Source organism: Miniopterus schreibersii, assembly GCF_964146895.1.
Source record: "Miniopterus schreibersii genome assembly, chromosome: 4".
NCBI classification, from domain to species: Eukaryota; Metazoa; Chordata; class Mammalia; order Chiroptera; family Miniopteridae; genus Miniopterus; species Miniopterus schreibersii.
Window position 1 is genome coordinate 50,747,083 of NC_138105.1, and position 18,876 is coordinate 50,765,958.

The 18,876-nt window shown below is 32.6% G+C and overlaps 1 protein-coding gene across 3 annotated transcripts in view; it reads left to right on the top strand.

Annotated features, from left to right (window-relative positions):
* FSTL5 (follistatin like 5) overlaps positions 1-18,876 on the top strand; it is a 494,012-nt gene that overhangs the window by 299,719 nt on the left and 175,417 nt on the right. For all 3 annotated transcript variants that reach the window (XM_081134469.1, XM_081134467.1, XM_081134468.1), the window contains one exon: positions 14,847-15,013. In XM_081134469.1, coding sequence (XP_080990595.1) covers positions 14,847-15,013 — 167 coding nt within the window. The remainder of the gene's footprint in view (positions 1-14,846; positions 15,014-18,876) is intronic.

The following is an 18,876-nucleotide window of genomic DNA, read 5'->3' on the forward strand; positions in this document are numbered from 1 at the left end:
AATGTGGGTAGCCTTTAATTAAACAGATTAAATGATGAGTCTTCATATGAACTTTAGTGGACCTAAAGGTAAATAAGGGTTAGATGGATTGAAGGAGGAAACGTGTTGTTGAAGGGACAAAAAATAGCTTAGAGTTAGGACAGTGTGCACGCAAGATGGCTGGTTGGTCCAAAGGCTAGTTAACTTAAATCTTAAAGCTCTATTTACCAAATCTGAAATCTAGATTATATTCATTTTAACCTATTATTTTCTTCCATAAACAAATATTTGGGTAAAGTTTTCAATTGGTTTTAACTTTATATCATGTAATTATGTTTTTATGCAAAACTAACTGGAAGAATATAATTAGGAATAAAAGTGTAAATATTTGAGACTTGGTATAATATTATTTTTTTTACATTTTGGAATATAAGCTCTGTGAGGACAAGACTGTCTCTATCTGTTCCAAAAATGTATTTCTCACACCAGAAGAGTATCCAAAATATAGTATGTGCTCTATAAAGAGTGTCAATAAAGAGATCATAATTGGTTTATTATTTTCTTTTTTTAATGAGCTAATGTTTATTCCAAAATTTCCTTAATTCACTTAGCTTATTTTCTATGTATTTAATAAACCTTTATTAATAATCTCACTATGTCCAGGAAAATATTTCTTTCAATAATCTCCATATTTTCACATTGAATTATTTCTCACATGTATTCTACTGTGTATGTGCCCCCCTTTACAAATGCTATGACCAGTGTCGTGTAATGGTAACACGTTCCTGGGACTGGGGTGGGGGGTGCTAGATTCATTCACCACTTATTAGCTCTATGACCTTAGTCAGGTTACACAGTTGTTCCCGGCTTCAAAATGGAACAATAATTCGAACTTGCATAATTTGTGATGATTAAATAAATAAAACTAGCAAAGCATGGAAAACAGTATGTAGCACATAATAACTACACAATGTATATTAGTAATTACTGCCACGAGAAAATCATCTTTAACTGAAATTCTTTATTCTTATATGTCAATATCTAGTGCTGTTGCATACTTCCTTTTATCTTCTGTACATTTTATGCTGCTTTTTAAATCTTATATCATCCCTGCTCTACTACTTATAACTGTACAAATTTTAAAACTTACTTAATCTAAGATCTAAAACCCTATCAATAAAATTAGGATAGTAACAGTTCTTGCTTTAATACGTACTTGAGTGTTCAGCACTAAGATAAAAATCCAGCACAATGTCTACTATGCATTTAGTGGTCGATAAATTTTAGCTATTAAATTTATTGTTCTTAAAGTTATAATATTGTTTACTAAAAATGGATTTTAGGTGTGTGAATAAAAAAGTAATAATACCATTAATATACTACAACTTATATTTTATTTAGTTTTTATTTCACTGTCATGTACAAAATCTCTCCCATAATAATCCATAGTTAATCTCCAAAGTGTGTTCTCTAACCAATACACTTCAATTTGTTTTTTCTCTTGGCACTCCTGGGTATTACCTTACATTTATCTAAATTAAATCTTGTCCTGTATTGCTGTTTTCCTGTTTCTCACTTTTCATCACGCTGAAACTTTTCTCCACCTTCCACTGGGTTTGCAAGCTATTTTGAAAATGTATCTGTAGCCCTGATAAATGCATACTCTTCTTTCTGTTGATCAAACACAATGATACAACATGGTCTGAATTCAACTTGACTCGTTTAATTAGAACTTTATTTTTCTATATTTTCAATGATGTATTTGTGTAATTTATATTACCACTAATAGTAATAATGATAAAAAACAAAACTTGAAAGAATGTGCACCTTAGACTTCAAAGATTGACCTTTTCCTTTGTTGCATTTCTTGGAGGCCAAGTGTCTGAAAAAATCCAGCCCCAACTTGTTGTGAATAGACTGTGAATATTATATTTTTATTGATGAGGGAAAACCAAGAGAGTGTATTTATAATAATTCCCTTTAATCCTCTCCAGCACTCATACCTTTAATTAATTTAATTGATTTCCATGAGGGTAGTTTGTATAAATTGGTCACTGGGATTATATCCAAGTGTGTGAGATGTAATATGTATTTATATAAAATATGTTTTCAGGTTTAGGTTTTTAATTTTTTTCTTAAAAGAACATTTATATAAGTACTTCTTAGCAATGTATTAAAATCTTATTATACAACATGCCTTTAGGGGGAAAATTATAATAATTTCTTCTTGTCTCACTAGAATTTTAATATTGTTCTCTTGGGGAGATTACTACATCCAACTTTATGGTTTCATGATAATACATTAAATCCCTGCTTCTTAAAACTGCCAACTTGGAGTTTTGATAAAAAAAATATGGATTATATAAAATGCTTCCTATTTAACTGTGCTAATTACAGCGCTTGGTCTTTATGAGCATAAGAGGAATTAGTTAAGGATCTCGGTGTGTTTCTGGGTTGCCATTTTAACAATATCGTGTTATCTAATTATCTAAAAAGTTTGAATTATATAATTTTAAATTGATAATCAGGCAGTACTTGGGAGATATTATGTTGTGTGTGTTCATTAGTATTACTGTTTCCAACATAAGTGAAATACTAGTAAATATGCATTTAGAGAATATGATGCTGTGCACATTATAGACCATATAAAAAATGAAATAAAGCTTACATTGGTTTATCAAATTTTTATGGAGGGAATAATAATAATGAAATATTTCTACGTAATTTACACAATGTATGCTATCTCTTTATTAATAATGAGAAATTAATTGTTTATCAATTATTATATTTTTAAACTTTGTTATTGAAGTGATTAGAAACATTTACTTAGAGTTATATATATTTGGTGAATTGAAATATTTATGAAGTATCCTGCATTACATATGATCATTTATTTGTGTTTTTTCCCATTAAACCTGTTTGCACGTTATTAATCTTGTAACAAATAGCTCAGCTCAGTCAAACAGAGATTATAAAGCTGAACTCACATACCATAGAGGGCTAAGACCTCTGGGTGCTAAAGTCCAGAAGAATTTTCCTGGGGACATGATTTTTATGCATCTGCCTGTTAAACAGAATGTCTTGACTGAAATATTTCTCTGGCAAAGTTAATAGTTCCCTTTGTGCCTTCTCCATGCTGAGAGCCCTTGTTACATTTTTCCTGATAACTGCTAAGTTATAGACCTGAGCTCCTAAGTTGGTCAGTAGCTACCCCTTTAATATATGACACACCAATCAAAGAAGCCAATCAGTGGGGGCAGAAGTGGGGGTGTCCCTTGGCATGGTGACATATTCATATGACAGCTATGCCTTCAGTGCAGCTTAAGACAGTCCAAAATATGTCCCTTGACCATGCAGCTCTGGCTGCTGAGTCTTGGAGTAATTTTTGAAAAGAAAAAAAAAAAATTATTGATTTCAGAGAGAGGAAGGGAGAGATAGAAACATCAATGATGAGAGAGAATCATAGGTGGGCTGCCTCCTGCACGCTCCCTACTGGGGATTGGGCCCGAAACCCAAGCGTGTGCCCTGACGGAATCAATCCGCAACTTCCAGGTTCGTGGGCTGAGGCTCAACCACTGAGCAACACTGGCTCAGTGTGGGCTCTGTTTTGTAAGAAGTATGAAAATATAAAAGGGATCATTTTTTATTCCCAGTATTACTTACATCAAAGGCTCGGGTAGCAATGGAGAAAAGAAACCAGTGGGTGATAGGATTCGCCACAAGATAGTTTCCCTGTTGCCCGTCTTTTATTCTGTACATTCCTTCTGTTGGATCAGCTGTACCATCTCTTTTTTCAATTTATTCTTTCCTCATTTTATTCTTTCCCAAGTATGCTCTCTTCCCAAAGAAATCCCCTTTGTTACAATGTCAATGCTATAAAATGTGAAAGTTTGGTTTCCTGTCAAATACACACACACACACACACACACACACAAACATACACACACATATATAAATTCTATTAATAACAAACACCTGTAGAGTGTTGCTTTTGCACTAATTCTTCAGCTACCTTTCATTGTATACTAAGTAGCATCCAGCCAAAACAAAATCACTCTTAACAATTTTATACTTAGTACAGAGCTTGATCATATCATAAAATAGCCTTAATTCTGAATGAAACAGATTATAAAGCTTAAAATACTGTGGCTTTTCCCTTTGCTGTTTTAGAAATGTACATTGAAATTTACTGTTAATTTTATATAGTTTTTAAAACTAATTATAAATTGTTTTTCCCGAATTTAAAATAAAAATATATCATCAAAAATTAATATTTAAAATGTGAAAAATGTAATTTGATAAATTATGTATTTTATATCACAAATTAATACAAAACTCAGACAATATAAAAACAGTTACATTTCACCACTGAACTATACTCTGTTAACATGTATTTCTTACAAAGAAAGAAATATAGTGTCAGAGGCTAGAATTCATCATATGAATTTAACCCAACCTTTTATCTAGTTAACCAAAATAATCCTTTTACTTGTATGTATATATATATGTATATATATTACATCATATATATACATCATATATATATGATGCAATAAGTAGTTTTTATTTGTTAAAGATTACTAAAAATCTTCTTGGATTTGCTTCAGCAACTTCTTTTAAAAAAATGCATTTAATTTTTCTAGTTAGCATTGTTCACAAAATTTTCTCAAATGAGAAAGATAAAAATAGAGTAGCTAAGTAAAATATCCACAATATTGAGAAACTTAATACAAATTTTGAATTGACATAAAAGACTGAAATTTTTACATGAGAAACAAGCCACAAAATGTAAATGGTGATATCTGTTGTATTGGACCCCTTTTCTCAAATAATCAAATGTGCTATAGCAAATCTGAGATCTATACATATAGAATTTAAATTAAAGCTGTGCCAGTTCTAATTTATATAATTGCATTTTCAATATGTGTAATTTAAATCTAGTACATTAATTTTAGCAATCAATATACAAAGCATCTATTCACACTCACTGAGTTAAGTGTATAATTGTTCATGTCTTTTTTTGTTTTGATGATAAATGACCCTAAATCTGAGTTTTTATGCATTTAGATAGAGTTTGACTTGCCAGAGATTCTAATTGTACTGTATTTACATAGGATTTGTAAAAATCTGTAGTTTCAAGGTAGTGATATTGTTTAAAATTATGCCTGGAAATCCTAAGAGAAGTCCATTTTAAAGTAATTAAAACTACATTCCTATGCAGAGAAAATGCTTTCCTAGCTTATAGTGATATGAGCCCATTATTGTATGGAACAATCATAAGCATGTAATAATCCTTAGATTTAGGGGTGATAATAAATCAGAACAAACTTTTTTTTTCAATTCTATACCTTTCTAGAGTTATAGACCATATATTAATGTTACTCATGCTCTCATTAATACTTTGTAAACTCCCTGTGTCTTAAGTATGAATGAGAGGAAATTAAGGTAAGCAAATAGTGGTGAGTTTTCAGAAAAGAAAACCTGATTTCTGCTTGTCAGTGAAAAACTGCACCAGACAAGTTAAAAAGATAAGAAGAGTTTACGCATGACTTTTAATATAAGAGTTAAGACTATTGAAATAGGGAGAGATATTGAACTTAACTCCACTGAAACAAAAGGTAGCAGAGTTATTAAGCACTGGAGTGAGAAAGTGGAAATACTGAAGGACAGTAGGGTGGAGTGAGGCTAGTCAACTTGATTAGGCCTAACCTGTGGGCTAAGTGGCGCTTACTGGATTTAGGCTCCTACCCTCTCCTAGAGACTGGTGTAGGGGCACTATCTTACTGAATGATTACATTTCAGAGGTCCTTCAGAAAGGCATTCCTGGGTTGTAAAACTGACAGGAAGCTGGGAAAAGAATTACATCTCAAAGGGGTGGAGAAAGTTTTTATAATTGCAAATTTCTTCTAAAATAAATGCTCAAAGACAAGGGTGATCAGAGGTTTATAATCTGAACAGATTTTGTCTATAGTCAGACGGAAGGAAACATTAAACCTGTCTTGGTCAGACCTAGGTCCCTCTGATGTCCTGGAGAAAATGGTAGCAGAGTTGACAAGTGTTCCTTGAAAGATTTTCCCTCTCCGAAGCATTTCTGCTAAGCATTTTGCTGTTTAAAGACACATTTGAATTAAAATGTTCCCTATTAAAATGTGAATACTCTCTTGGAAATCAAGCTTGTTCACAGATTAGCACTGTGAGAGAATTACATGGGATCACGTGATTGCTTCCCTGCTGGCTGAGAAATGTGTTCTGGGAATTAGTATTTTTATGGGATGCTAAGAAGAGAGAAGGAATGATAATTGTTCCACATGATAAACTTGGAGTAGACCGAATAGGATCTGGGAATAAGGAATTGCATTTGGACACGACAAATTTAACTCATTTTTACACTTTGCACTGGATTCTAAGAGTAGCAACTGTCATAGTTATTATAAAAATATCTCTATGTTATTTACATAGCTCTCAAAGAAGATTAAAAAAAATGCTGTGGTAGCTTACAAACGCATCCACATATAAATGAGGACAGTTTTCATGTATCCTGTGTGCAATTATCTTATGCTTCGTGTTCTGAACCTAGACAATGAGCAGAATACAATAGATCCATTTAAATTACTAAAGGATCTGCCAGGACTGTAAAAACCAGCAAAGTAGTGCCTCGAGGACCAGGTAACTTTCTGTAAAGGGCCAGAGAGCAAATTTTTTAGGCTTTCTTTGCATACCATCAATTTTCTGTATCAACTACTCAGTTCTGCCTATACAGTCATGCGTGGCTTAACAATGGAGACAGTTCTGAGAAATTTCCCTTAAGTGATTTCATTGTTGCGTGAACTTCAGAGTCCACTTACACAAAGCAAGGTGCTATAGCTTACTACACACCTAGGCTATACAGTATAATCTTATGGACCACAACATTTACTCAGTCCATAATTGACTAAAACATCGTTTATGTAGCGCACGACTGTGTAGCTGAAAGCAGCCATAGACGATAGCATAAATAATACTGTCATGAATGGCTATAGCTATTTTCCAATACAACTTTATATACAAAAAAAACGGGGTGTAGTTTGGCCCCTGGGTGTAGTTTGCCAAGCCCAGAACTTTGGTAACATTTGCCGACATGAATAAAGCTCTAGCATATTCAGCTCTTTTATAGCATACCTGAGTGAATGCTCTACTTGCAAACATATGGGTGATGTGCATGTTGTAAAAAAAAAGAAGAAAAAAAGTTCAGGAACTAAGAATTTGTCAATAAACTTGAAAGTGACATGAAAAAGAAAGGCTCTGTAGACAGAAATGTCTTTAGAGTTGAAAGGGGCAATTCATTAGCTGATTAGAGCTTGACTGGCTTGAGAATAGCCGACTCTCTTTTTGTAATTTTCTGTTCATCAATCTTGAGAAGCTTTTGACCTGTGCGTTGGAAGAGAGATTCCCAAGCTCACAGCTGACTAAACCTGATGTCTTCCCAAATGTAAATGAATAAATTGGTATTCCAATATAAACAAAGATATCCTGTGATTCTGATTAGTTCAGTAAATCCCCAGTAGCCTAATTAATTCTGGATGAAGTGTTAAATTTGTTTCTGGATTTACATAGCTGAGACCCAGTTGTCAGACACTGTGAAGAGCTGCCAAAATGAACAGCCAGTGTCCAACTCGCCAACTTTCACATCTATTTGCTGTAACATATTAGAGAATCTCTGGCTGAAAAACTTCATAGTGAAGGCAAATGCTCTGGAACCCAGTTTCAGTTTTATTAGTAATAGCAGCATGGTATGGCAAGTAGCAATCTCTTTTATCTGAATTGTTTTAATTAGGCAAATAATACTAAAGTCTTTTCAGCTTGAAATGCTCAAATTATATTACACTGAATGCAGGGAACAGTTCATTCACTGTTCCCTTTCTCAAAGTGATCGTAATGTTACTGTGTGAGTGACAGTAATCTTAAAAATAGTGAAAATTTTTCAATTTATTAAAGAAAGAGCAAATAATGTGTCATTTGATTGACTCCAACATTAACATCCTGGAGTTTCCTAGAGATAAGGTGAAGGAATAAGTTGAAGGCTTACATTCTTTCCTTTTTTTCTCTAATAGCTTTTTAACACACCACTGAGCACACTGTTAACATACAGGAAATGGGTATTGATTAGCTGATTGCTTTACCCTGACTGACAAATGAGGCTACACAGCAAGCTCTTCATGTAAGACTCTCTCCTTCTTAGGTCTACCCGATTTCTCTTCCTTGTTTACTACATCAAATTCCATTTATAAGTGATCATACTAAAACCGTTTAAAAATTATTAAAGATAGTAAGTGAATTCAGTATTTTATGTGTTCAGTAATTCAGGCATTTAGAGTATAATATAACATTTTTTCAAATCATATATGGTATTTATACCAACAAATCATGCAGGAAAAAGACACTTGATTATTTCAGCATTTCATTGATATTTTTCATGATTTTTTGTAAGTAGAAGAGTAATTATCACTATATTCCATAGTCTTATTTTTTCGAATACTCATATGTAAGTACAACCTCAAGGACACTTACTTTTTGGGTAAGAGTACAATCAAAGTAGAGCACAAGCACCACTATGAATTATGAGCCTGGTTGTTTCTTCTCGTGTTTACATGGTATCTATAAAAATAAAAGCAATAACGATTTTAAAGAAGGTACCTTTCTCAAAGTGATCGTAATGTTTCATTCCTAAACATGCTGAGATGGTGCCTATCTTAACCTGCAAATACTTAAGTAGCTCTTTACTGTGAATAACAACTGCAGCATATTCAGAATTTACTAAAGGCCATTTAGAGTATATCACTGTAATAAGTATTTTAAAATATCATATCTTATTTTCACAATACTGTTCAAAGGGACCATCTTCATTTTAAAGATGGAAAAATTAAGAGTCAGAGTTTAAATAACTTGTCAAAATGCTACCAAATAGTGTGCATTAGAAATCAAACTGAGGCAGACATCAAAATCATGTCTCAGATGTCGGTTTTATTGATAATATAGTTCATGCTTCTGTCCTTCATGCTAGTCAGACTTCATTGTAAGTAGCATGTGTCTTTTTAAGAGGATTGCTTTACAAGACATTCAAAGAAAATATTTTTTTTCTCCTCTGACCAATTATGATCAACCTCGACTCCTTCTGTCTGCGTTAGCCATCCTTGGTGTGTTGGGGAAAGTTCCTAACCGATCACTAGACGGCTGCTGAAGCTTCAATATATCCTTTAACATAATAGCATCAGAAATAGAAAAAAAAACAACAATCAGGATCACAACAGCATTTACTCTATAGTGTAGTTTTGAAGTGTAAATGAAGTAAATACTTATAACAATGCCTGAAAAGTAGTAAGTGCTGAGGAAATCTGACAATTCTTCTTCTTTACTCTAGTTCTACAAAGAGAAACTCACTTGTAAAGAAATGTTAAACTTATCAGAATATACCTTGAACTATCAATGCCTTATTATTCCAGCCTATATACCTAGAATGTTAAAATCATCTAGTTGTATGCACATTTGAAGCTTTCCAAATCAGATACTTAAAATTAACTCGACTACTTTGTGTGGCTACCTAATTCTCTCAGTTGGATTCAATTTTTGTTAGGTCAGATGCCAACTGGAAACTATTCTTCATAAAAAAACGATTATTTTCCAGTTACTAATGCCATACATATCACTGAATGAATAGACATCTTCTTCACATATTCCAGTTTAAAATTCAAGTGTATATAATGTATTTGAAAGAAAGAAGTTAAATAAAACTGAGCAGGAAAGTTGAATGGTAATTGTATTATATTCATAAGACCGCAGAAGGAATATCAAAGTCATAAATAAAAAAGAAAAAAAAAGAAAATGAGACTCACTATTGTTAACATGTAAAACTGCTTCAAGTATTATCAAAATACAGCCATGTCTATAATATTGTATTGTCATTATTACAGAGTTATAAAGAGAATAAAAAATTAAATTCTAATTTTGCACAAAACCTTTGCTTCACTATTTTACAGAATATCTTTTATAGACGTCTTTTTATATATTTTCCCATAACTTGTAAATCCCAGCAATAACACAGGAAGAAATGACCTTTTTGTTCTGACAGCTAAATACTTTTATTTATGCTTATGATGCTAAGTTTCTCAGGTCTTTCAGAACTGGTGGCAGAAATAATTCCATTCTCACCCTTATCCTTGAAATTTTTCTCTCTACCAGCTCCTTTTCTTTGGGATATATTCAGAATTCCTTTACCCTATTCCTTAGCAGATTCTTCTCTCTCCATTTAGGTCTTTCCCCCCAAAATATATTAAAGATAGCTTGAAAATTTATGCATAGCTACCACACTGTTTCTTTACAGCACCCAAACACTGCTTTCTCTGTGTCATACTCTAGGCTTCTGAAAAGCTTAGGGATAACTTGGTTCTTAGAGACATGTACTAGGAGGTCAAGTTTGTCTAGAGTAGGTGTCATTCTTATAATAGGAGTCATAAGCATTATCAGGGCAATAAGATTATATGAGACTAGTATTTAAATAAATGAAATAGTCAACATAAGTCTGAACTTAGAAAGTTGGAAAGGTATAGGTATTTAGAGGGACAGAATTCTGTTTATGATAAATTATGTTCTTATGATTTTGAAATAATTGATTTTCAATCAAAGTTACTAAAATTATCTTCTTTTTAACTGATATATCACAAATATAATATTTTGTTCCCATTCTGTTCTATTTTTTTAAAATATATCTTTATTGATTTCAGAGAGAGGAAAGGAAAAGGAGAGAGAGAGACAGAAACATCAATGATGAGAGAGTCATTGATCGGCTGCCTAGCCCACACAACCTAGGCATGTGCCCTGACTGGGAATTGAACCCTGATTGCCTGGATCCTAGATCAATGCTCAGCCACTGAGCCAGTCCCAGACAGGCCCATCCTGTTCTATTTTAAAGTCACATACTATTTTTACCCAAGTTCCTGTTACTATTTTTATTACCCATTTGCTATTGGAACAAATACTTTGTTACTGCTTACCTGCTGTGGTTGAAGTTGTGCTCAAATGTACTTGTCTCTTTGGCTTCAGATTCTGCCAGAGGAGACTTACAATTTTTTATTCCTTTAAAGTAAGCTCTTAATATTCTTCTAAGTCAAGTTGTGAAAATGAGAAAGGGATCTACAGGGAGAAGTCATTCTTAAGTAATCAAAAGAAAAAAGCTGGTCTGGAAATGGCATTAATAGTCTTCATTCATAACATGAGATCAGAGGAAACACCATAGCTTCAGCTATTTCCTTGAATACTTGAGAGGACCTCAGATAGGAGGTAAAATTTACATATCAGAAGTAGTACTGAAGTATTTTTTAAAACCTCAGTATTATCTGTTATTCCTAGTCTATATGTTTTTACCTTTTGTTACAGCATCAGATTACTTTTGATATGGTACCACACATGATTTTAACTAAATACCTTTCAAACATGCATTATCATTGAAGCTGAAGGGGTAGGGAGGGGCACTAAAATGACTGATGTTATTTGTTGCAAAGCAGTTGTCTCTACATAACCAGCATAAGAAGTTTGTGGTAGAATGCTATAGAATAAAATATGCCATCATTAATGCATATTTATAAAATATTGATTATCCATAATTGGTAAAATATTATTTTCAAATTTTTTTCTTTGAAACTCAGATTTCTAAACAAACAACTCCAATCACCCACATATACACAATCAGAGACAACCAATAGCTTTAAAAGTCAGTTTTAAATTCACTTATAGATTGATTCATAGTAATTGTTTCAGATTATTAATGCATTTCTAGACATAACCATTTATCTATAAAACATAATTATATATGTTCTATAAGTCTTTTGTTCACTATTAAAGCATTCTTGATAAAATGTAGAACTTAAGAATAATAATGTTTAACATTTGTGATTTTGTGAGATGAAATCTTTACTTGTTCTTAACTAGTAAAGATAAGTATGACAGACTAGTAAAGATGAGCATGTCAATTATATAGGTAAAATAAATCTCACTACCAAATTATTTAAGGAAAAGACCACTTGATTTTGATAAGTAACAAGTGATCATGATTGAATTTGTGTATGTAGTTCTATATAATATATTAGGGAAGAGGTGAAAAGTAGCATGAAATATGAAGGAGAAATTCTAAATAGTTTCAAAATGCATATCATAATTTAATAACATATTACTGAAATAGTCTTAAAATCATTTTAAAATCTAATCTCAAAATTAAAGAAAAAGCTTTTCTGTGCATGTTAATATTCCCTGGGTGGATAGTAATTCTTATTTCTAATTATGCATTCCCTCAAAAAATTACATTTCAGAAAGATGTCCCATATAATGTTATGCCAAATCTCAGCATTTATTCTAACATGTTCACATTATTTAATTAGTATTATAATGTGTAACTACCAAAAGCACAACCAGTTCAAATGACCTGGGACCTAATACCAGATGCAGGAGTTTAGTGCAGAGATTCCAAGGCGACTTAATAGCAATCATATTTCTAAATGTCAGAATAGCCAGTGCCAGCATGCTGTTTTTAGAACCAGATGTCCCATTATTGCTTACATAATCTTATTAGGAACCTGAAGCTGAAGTTTAGGAATGTTATTGGAAAATTATTAATGTCTTATGTGATACTCTACATAATGTTATTACTTTTATAATGCCTTCTCTTCCCATAGATTATAATATTAAAGACAAAATAAAGAAACACTGTGTCTGCTAATTTAAAATTACCCCATGCCAAATTGGTCAAATATAGTTCTCTTAGTGATTTTAGGTAAATAAAAATATATATAACAGAATGAGTATTAAAGAAAAGCAGATTGAAAATATTTCTTATTTTCTTATTATTCAGGAAATACTGAAATAAAATTTGAATACAGATCAATGTTATTAGGAAGCATTAAACTGTCAATACAAATAACTGAGCAAGCTGCTTGTTACCATTTCATTTTGCAGTGATGTAATAACCAAAAAAATAAACTTGGGCTGAGTCTGTCTTCTAGAATTTTACAGTTTCAAAAGCATGACTACTCACTTCCTTGACAACATAAAACAATAATAATTTAAATAACCTTGGCTTTTAGATTAAGAGACTAGATTTTATATAACCAAATATAAAAGTCAGTCTCTATCTGTTTTTCATCAAATAATGTTGTGGCAGCCAGTCATCCTGTTACTATAAGTAGGGAGTACTGGGGAGTCACCCTCATTGGTGAAGATAACTAAGGGAGAGGCTCTTACACTAAGCACACCAAAGGCTGGAAAGATAAATAGATAGGGCCCAAACCTGCCAAAAGCTATCAGAGTGATTAGATAGAAAAAGAAAATCCTCCCCTTCCTATCCCTATAAGAACTTTGGGCTTGAGCAGGAAGGCTAGATAGTCTTTGGGACTGGAGGCCACCATTCTCCCAGGTGTTGGCACCTGAATAAACCTCTTTCCTTTTGCATCAGATCCTATCTTACAAGTTTGGTTTTCACTGCCACAGGCAGCGGAACACACTTTGTTGGGTTTTAATCCATGACAATGGAGATCACAACATTAATATGTGCATGTGGGGGATTATCCTTGCTTTCTGATACAAAGATAAGTGCCATTTTTAACTTGTGATAGTACCAACAAATTAAAGAACTATTCATTGAATACTTTATAAATATTTTATAAAATTTATTTTGTTAGTGTTTCTCTTCCTCTTTAAAAGTAAGGCAGGATTCAGAAACAAAAAAAGAAGGTAGAATGATATGTGGTGGGAATGTGGTGGGTGTGGTTTGTGGAGGGTACAACAATAATCACACCTGATCATAATTAGTACAAATTATAAGCCACCACTTATTACACTCAACCCCCCATTAAAAAATGTAATCAACCATAACAGAGGAACAAAGGACAATTATTGTGCCTACAACCAATCATGGAAATTTCATTTAGAATAGTGATTTGTGATATTTCTGGCTAAGATTGAGGAAATTCAAAATGCAAGACTCAGTCATGGCTTTGGAAGTTAGAGTGTGAATGTTAGCTAAAAACTAAAGGGGAGTTTTCACCTGGATAAAAACTGGTAGGATTATCTGAGTTATCTCTTAGGATAATGGATGACAGAGTTTTTAATTCCCAAATTTGGTAAGTATTGTCTGAAAACCGAAAAGGAAAACCAGATCCAGATTACAAATTATATTTTTTGCTTCAGCATAATTATTAGAAAAACTTATTCAATGGTACGTTAAAAATATGATATTTAACTTTAAAATTTAAAAATTAGAATGTCACTGTATGCACCAACACTATCTGATAAAGGCAGCTGATGCTGACAGAATTTCACTTAATTGCTGTTTGGTTGGTGAAGTTTAGTTTTTCTTCCTTCAACTTTGCAAATAAATCTGATTCCTTTAGAGTCAATTTATGTTTCCCAGCATAATGATGTATTTTATCTATTCAGCTATGCTAGTGTTCTCTGAAGCCAGCCAGCAATGATCTCACCTCACCTACAATATAAATCTATCAGTGAATAAACAACATCATTTTTATTTCGATGCCGATGACACACTACATGTCGATCTGGCAGTTAAATAATTTATTTCTCTTTTGGGTGCAACCGTCAGACCTATTATAACTCTACTTCTGATATTCATTTCATGTTTAATAGTTCTTGCCTCATGAGGATGCTTGTCAATCAATTAAATTGAAATGTCATTCCGACCTTTCATTGGAAACAATTTACTCTTTTTTTCATTTCATCACAAATTTTTTCCATTTTATTTAAATTATAAGCCTTAATTATTAGTATTTAAAAACTTTATGGAAAACTGTGTCTGCATCAACATTACTGACATTTTATCTTTGCAGAGGTTATTCAGCTGAGTCTGTCTGAAGATCAGAAACTAAGCATTACAACAGCAACCGTGGGACAAAGTGCTGTTCTGAGCTGTGCCATTCAGGGAGCTCTGCGACCTCCCATCATCTGGAAAAGGAACAATATTATTCTAAATAATTTAGATTTGGAAGACATCAATGTGAGTACATATATAGACATTGCTTTATAATTTGTATATTTCATGTGACATACTCTAGACTTTGTGAAGTCTAAGAAGCTTAATGGATATTGGATGTAGAGTAGAAGAGAATTATTGGCACATTGTCATATCCGTTCTACTGACCAGGTGGTGCACTGCAGATGATTTGAAATGATCTAAATCTCTTGTATAGGTGCAGTAAGCAGGTTATGGAGCACTGTGATGGGTATGAAATTACATCAATTTAAACCATGAAGGTCTTACTTTCAGAACTTCTCTACCAGTAATTAATTGCTATTATGGTTGAGCCACATCCTATGATCTGTGAAGTGTTAAAGTGGATAAACAGCAGTTTTTTGCTTCAAATACTTTATAATATATCAGAAACAATAACTATTAATCAAGTAAAAGAGTTACTTTTCTAGAATGAGGGAATGTGTTTCTCCATTCTGGCTCACTCCTAGAAATTTATAATGGAAACCCAATTCCATAGGATACAGCTCCAAAGGTGAGACAAAAGCAGAACAAACTTCAGGCTATTCTGTTTTTTTCCATGCTATCTGCTGAAAGTGAGCATCAAAAAATGAATATCATCCTAGACATTGAAAAGAAGTAAATATTTTATGTTATGGGATGTCTATGGAAGTGAGGTGGGGCAAGCCTTTGCCTTAGTGATTTGGGGGTTTTATGATCTCTTTGCATATACATTTTAATTATTTTTTATTATCACTCAAGAAAGCCATCCCCTGTCCCCTTATTCTTTGCTGCTTTATAAAGAACTGCTAACAAGACCCAAGAAAGTCACTCCTATTGGTTACACCTTACTAATTAATATTCTTGTTTAATGTCTTCAAATGATGCAAAAACAGAGAGCTTCTGAAATTTTTTTAAATAAAATTTTTCTAAATTTGCTTATGTCTTGGTTCTTTCCATGGAGAATAATGTATAATTCTCTAAGCTATCAAGAACATTATAGTATAGAAAGCTATAATCTCAGGAGCATCCAAGATTCTTTGAGTGGTACTACCCTAGACAAAATCTACTTGGGTTTGTTTTATGCCTTGTTATGTCTACATTTTATCTTTTATTTTATATCTCTATCTTTACTATCAACCTTTCCACTATTCTCTTCCAGAAGCTCATGTATTCTAGGATTCTGTGGTTTGAAAAATCACAAAATAAAGTCATTTGAATTGTTTCAAAAGTAAGGAAGAGTATGCTATATGTGATGTTCTGTGAACAACTTGCAAAAGTGGACCTATTCTTGTGATGAATTTTAAAAATTAATTTGCTTGCTTTCTAATTCTTTATTCTGTTCTAGAAACTTCAGATTTCTGGAAAAAATGATTATAGGAAAGTTAGGTCTTTAAAATATATATAAATAATACTTATGTTCTACAATCAATAAATTGATTTTTATTGGATAAAGTTATTTTGGATACATTTCATAGAGTAAAATTTTGAGAATTTTAAAACTACTTCCAATATTTTAAATTTTAAATTTTATTTCAAACTATATTTAGCTAAATTGAACAAATATTCATAATCTGTAGTGTACACATAACTACCAGCCTTTCAAATAAAACTGCAGAGAATATCCAAAGATATCTTTGAAAGAAGGGATATTTATTTCATTTCCCAATATATCCCTGGTGTTTTCTGTTAAGTACTATGACATCAACTGTCAAATTATCTTAATACATTTAATGCATTTACTAATATAGATACAATGTGAACAGTTAGAAAATATTACTTAATTGTGTTTTGCTTTATATTTACCCCTGCTTAAATAAGGCCTTCACCATGTAAGTAACACTAGTCATAACGGCTCTGAGGTGGTCAGTGTTCAGCTTCAAGGGTGTCCTGAAGTAGGCCAGTCTCGATATGCTACTTGTGCGTGTTTCCTGGCTTCTTACTTCCCAAGACGCTCCTGGATACTCTATGAGTTTCTTAATATCTTTATTAAATTTCTTGTCTGCTTTAAACCAGCTAGAATGGGTTCTATATTTTGACACTAAAAACGGATCTAATTAATTGTGGGGATCTATTATGTTAAGCAAATCCTTAATTATATCTCCTGAAACTGTATTTTTTGTTGTTAGATATGGATTTCTGATGCATTGAAAGATCAAGATGATTTTACTGTAGTAAATTACATTCTCACTTTGTTTATAAGCAAAGAAGACTTTTGAAAAATTCAGATATGAATCAGTTTTTATACCCTTTTATTATTGTATCTATTTCTACAAAAGTGGGTTTAATCCTCATTAAATTATGTAAAGTTAAAATTATAAGTGCCTTTCACATCTAAGGGAATCAGTGACAATTTACAATAGACTTTCTGATTCTTTAACATACATAAGATAGAATTTAGTATATATTTACCTAGTCAATACATAAATACCTTCTGATTGCAAAAGATTAAAATACTATAGATTTTTTTTTTAAATAGCATAACTACTCCTCATTTTTTATATTCACCAATACCCATTCTTAGGTGTGGAGGAAGAGTCCACTCATGAATTGCAAACACAATTTTATTTACTTAATAGAATGTATGTATATTAGTACTAATTATCTCACTACTTCATTATCTCATTAGCCCTAAAAACAACTCCATGAAGCAGAGTCTTATCCTTTATTTTCACTGTAGGGATTTATGCTAAGAGAGTTGAGCCCAAGGTTGTTGAGCTAATAAGTGGTGCAGTTGAGATGTCTGCAGAACCTGATTGACTCTAGGTCATAAACTTAGTCTCTGTGAGATTTTTGTAGATTTATGTCACTCTTTGGATATTATATTTCAATTAATTTTGTTCCCTATATATTACAAACAGATTTACTATTCTCTACTATTATGTGTGGGACTGAGTGATATTCAATTGATGTTTGAAGCTTTTCATTTTGCCTGTCTTCTCTTTTGTACCAAATGAATAAAAGGACGTCACTGGACTATTAGAATATGACACAGTGGTTTGCAGAAAGGGCTGGGGTTACAGGCTGTCTGGATTTCAATTAATATTCAGTCTCTTGGGAGTGATGTGCCCTCAAGCAAGTTATTTAACTTCCCTATGCCCCAGCTTCCTAATCATAAATTGGAGATAAGAATAGAATAAACTCATTTTTGTGTGTGAGAACTAATGAGAGAAGCCTTTTTCAAACTGGTTACATTCTATGAGGCCCTTTGTCACTGTTCAGATGAACTAGGTTATTTATTTTCCCTTCTGTCCTCCTCTCCTTTCTCTTCCTTCTCTGTGCCTCTTTCTTCTCTTCCTCCTAATATATGTTTCAAGGAGCAAAGATATACTCAGTCTTCCTAAAACAATAGAAATTCAGTCTTAGAGTATACATAGCAATAAGGAAGTTTGGAAACTCACAAGAAATGCCACAACCAAATTTTATCCAATTTGAGCCACTAAAACTGGAAGACACTTTTCTACTCATTCCAGCTTTAGGAATCATGCTAATTTATCTCCCTGTTAGCAACCTGGTATTAATCCCTGATCTAAATATAATTACTTTCAATAGGCTACTGTACATTTCTGAAAAAGATAATTGGCTTATTTTGATCATCCTGTTTTGGGAAGAAGTTGGCACATAAGCTACAATTCTGGTGTTATTGTGACCGAGCCTGAGTCCAAATCCTGGTCTGATGTAGGCAAGAACCTATGAGGTTTAAACATGACTTTCCTATTGGCCTTACTTCTTTCCAGCTGGTTCCTAGCTTCCAAGTCCCCTGTGTTAGGGAAGCTGAGTTAAGCAAGGCAAGGTAAGTGTAGAGACAAAGATATAGAGCTGAGAGAAATCATTAGAAAATAGAATTGGCTGACAGGACTGGCAGTCAAGGGTGAAGGGATGAGAGGAAA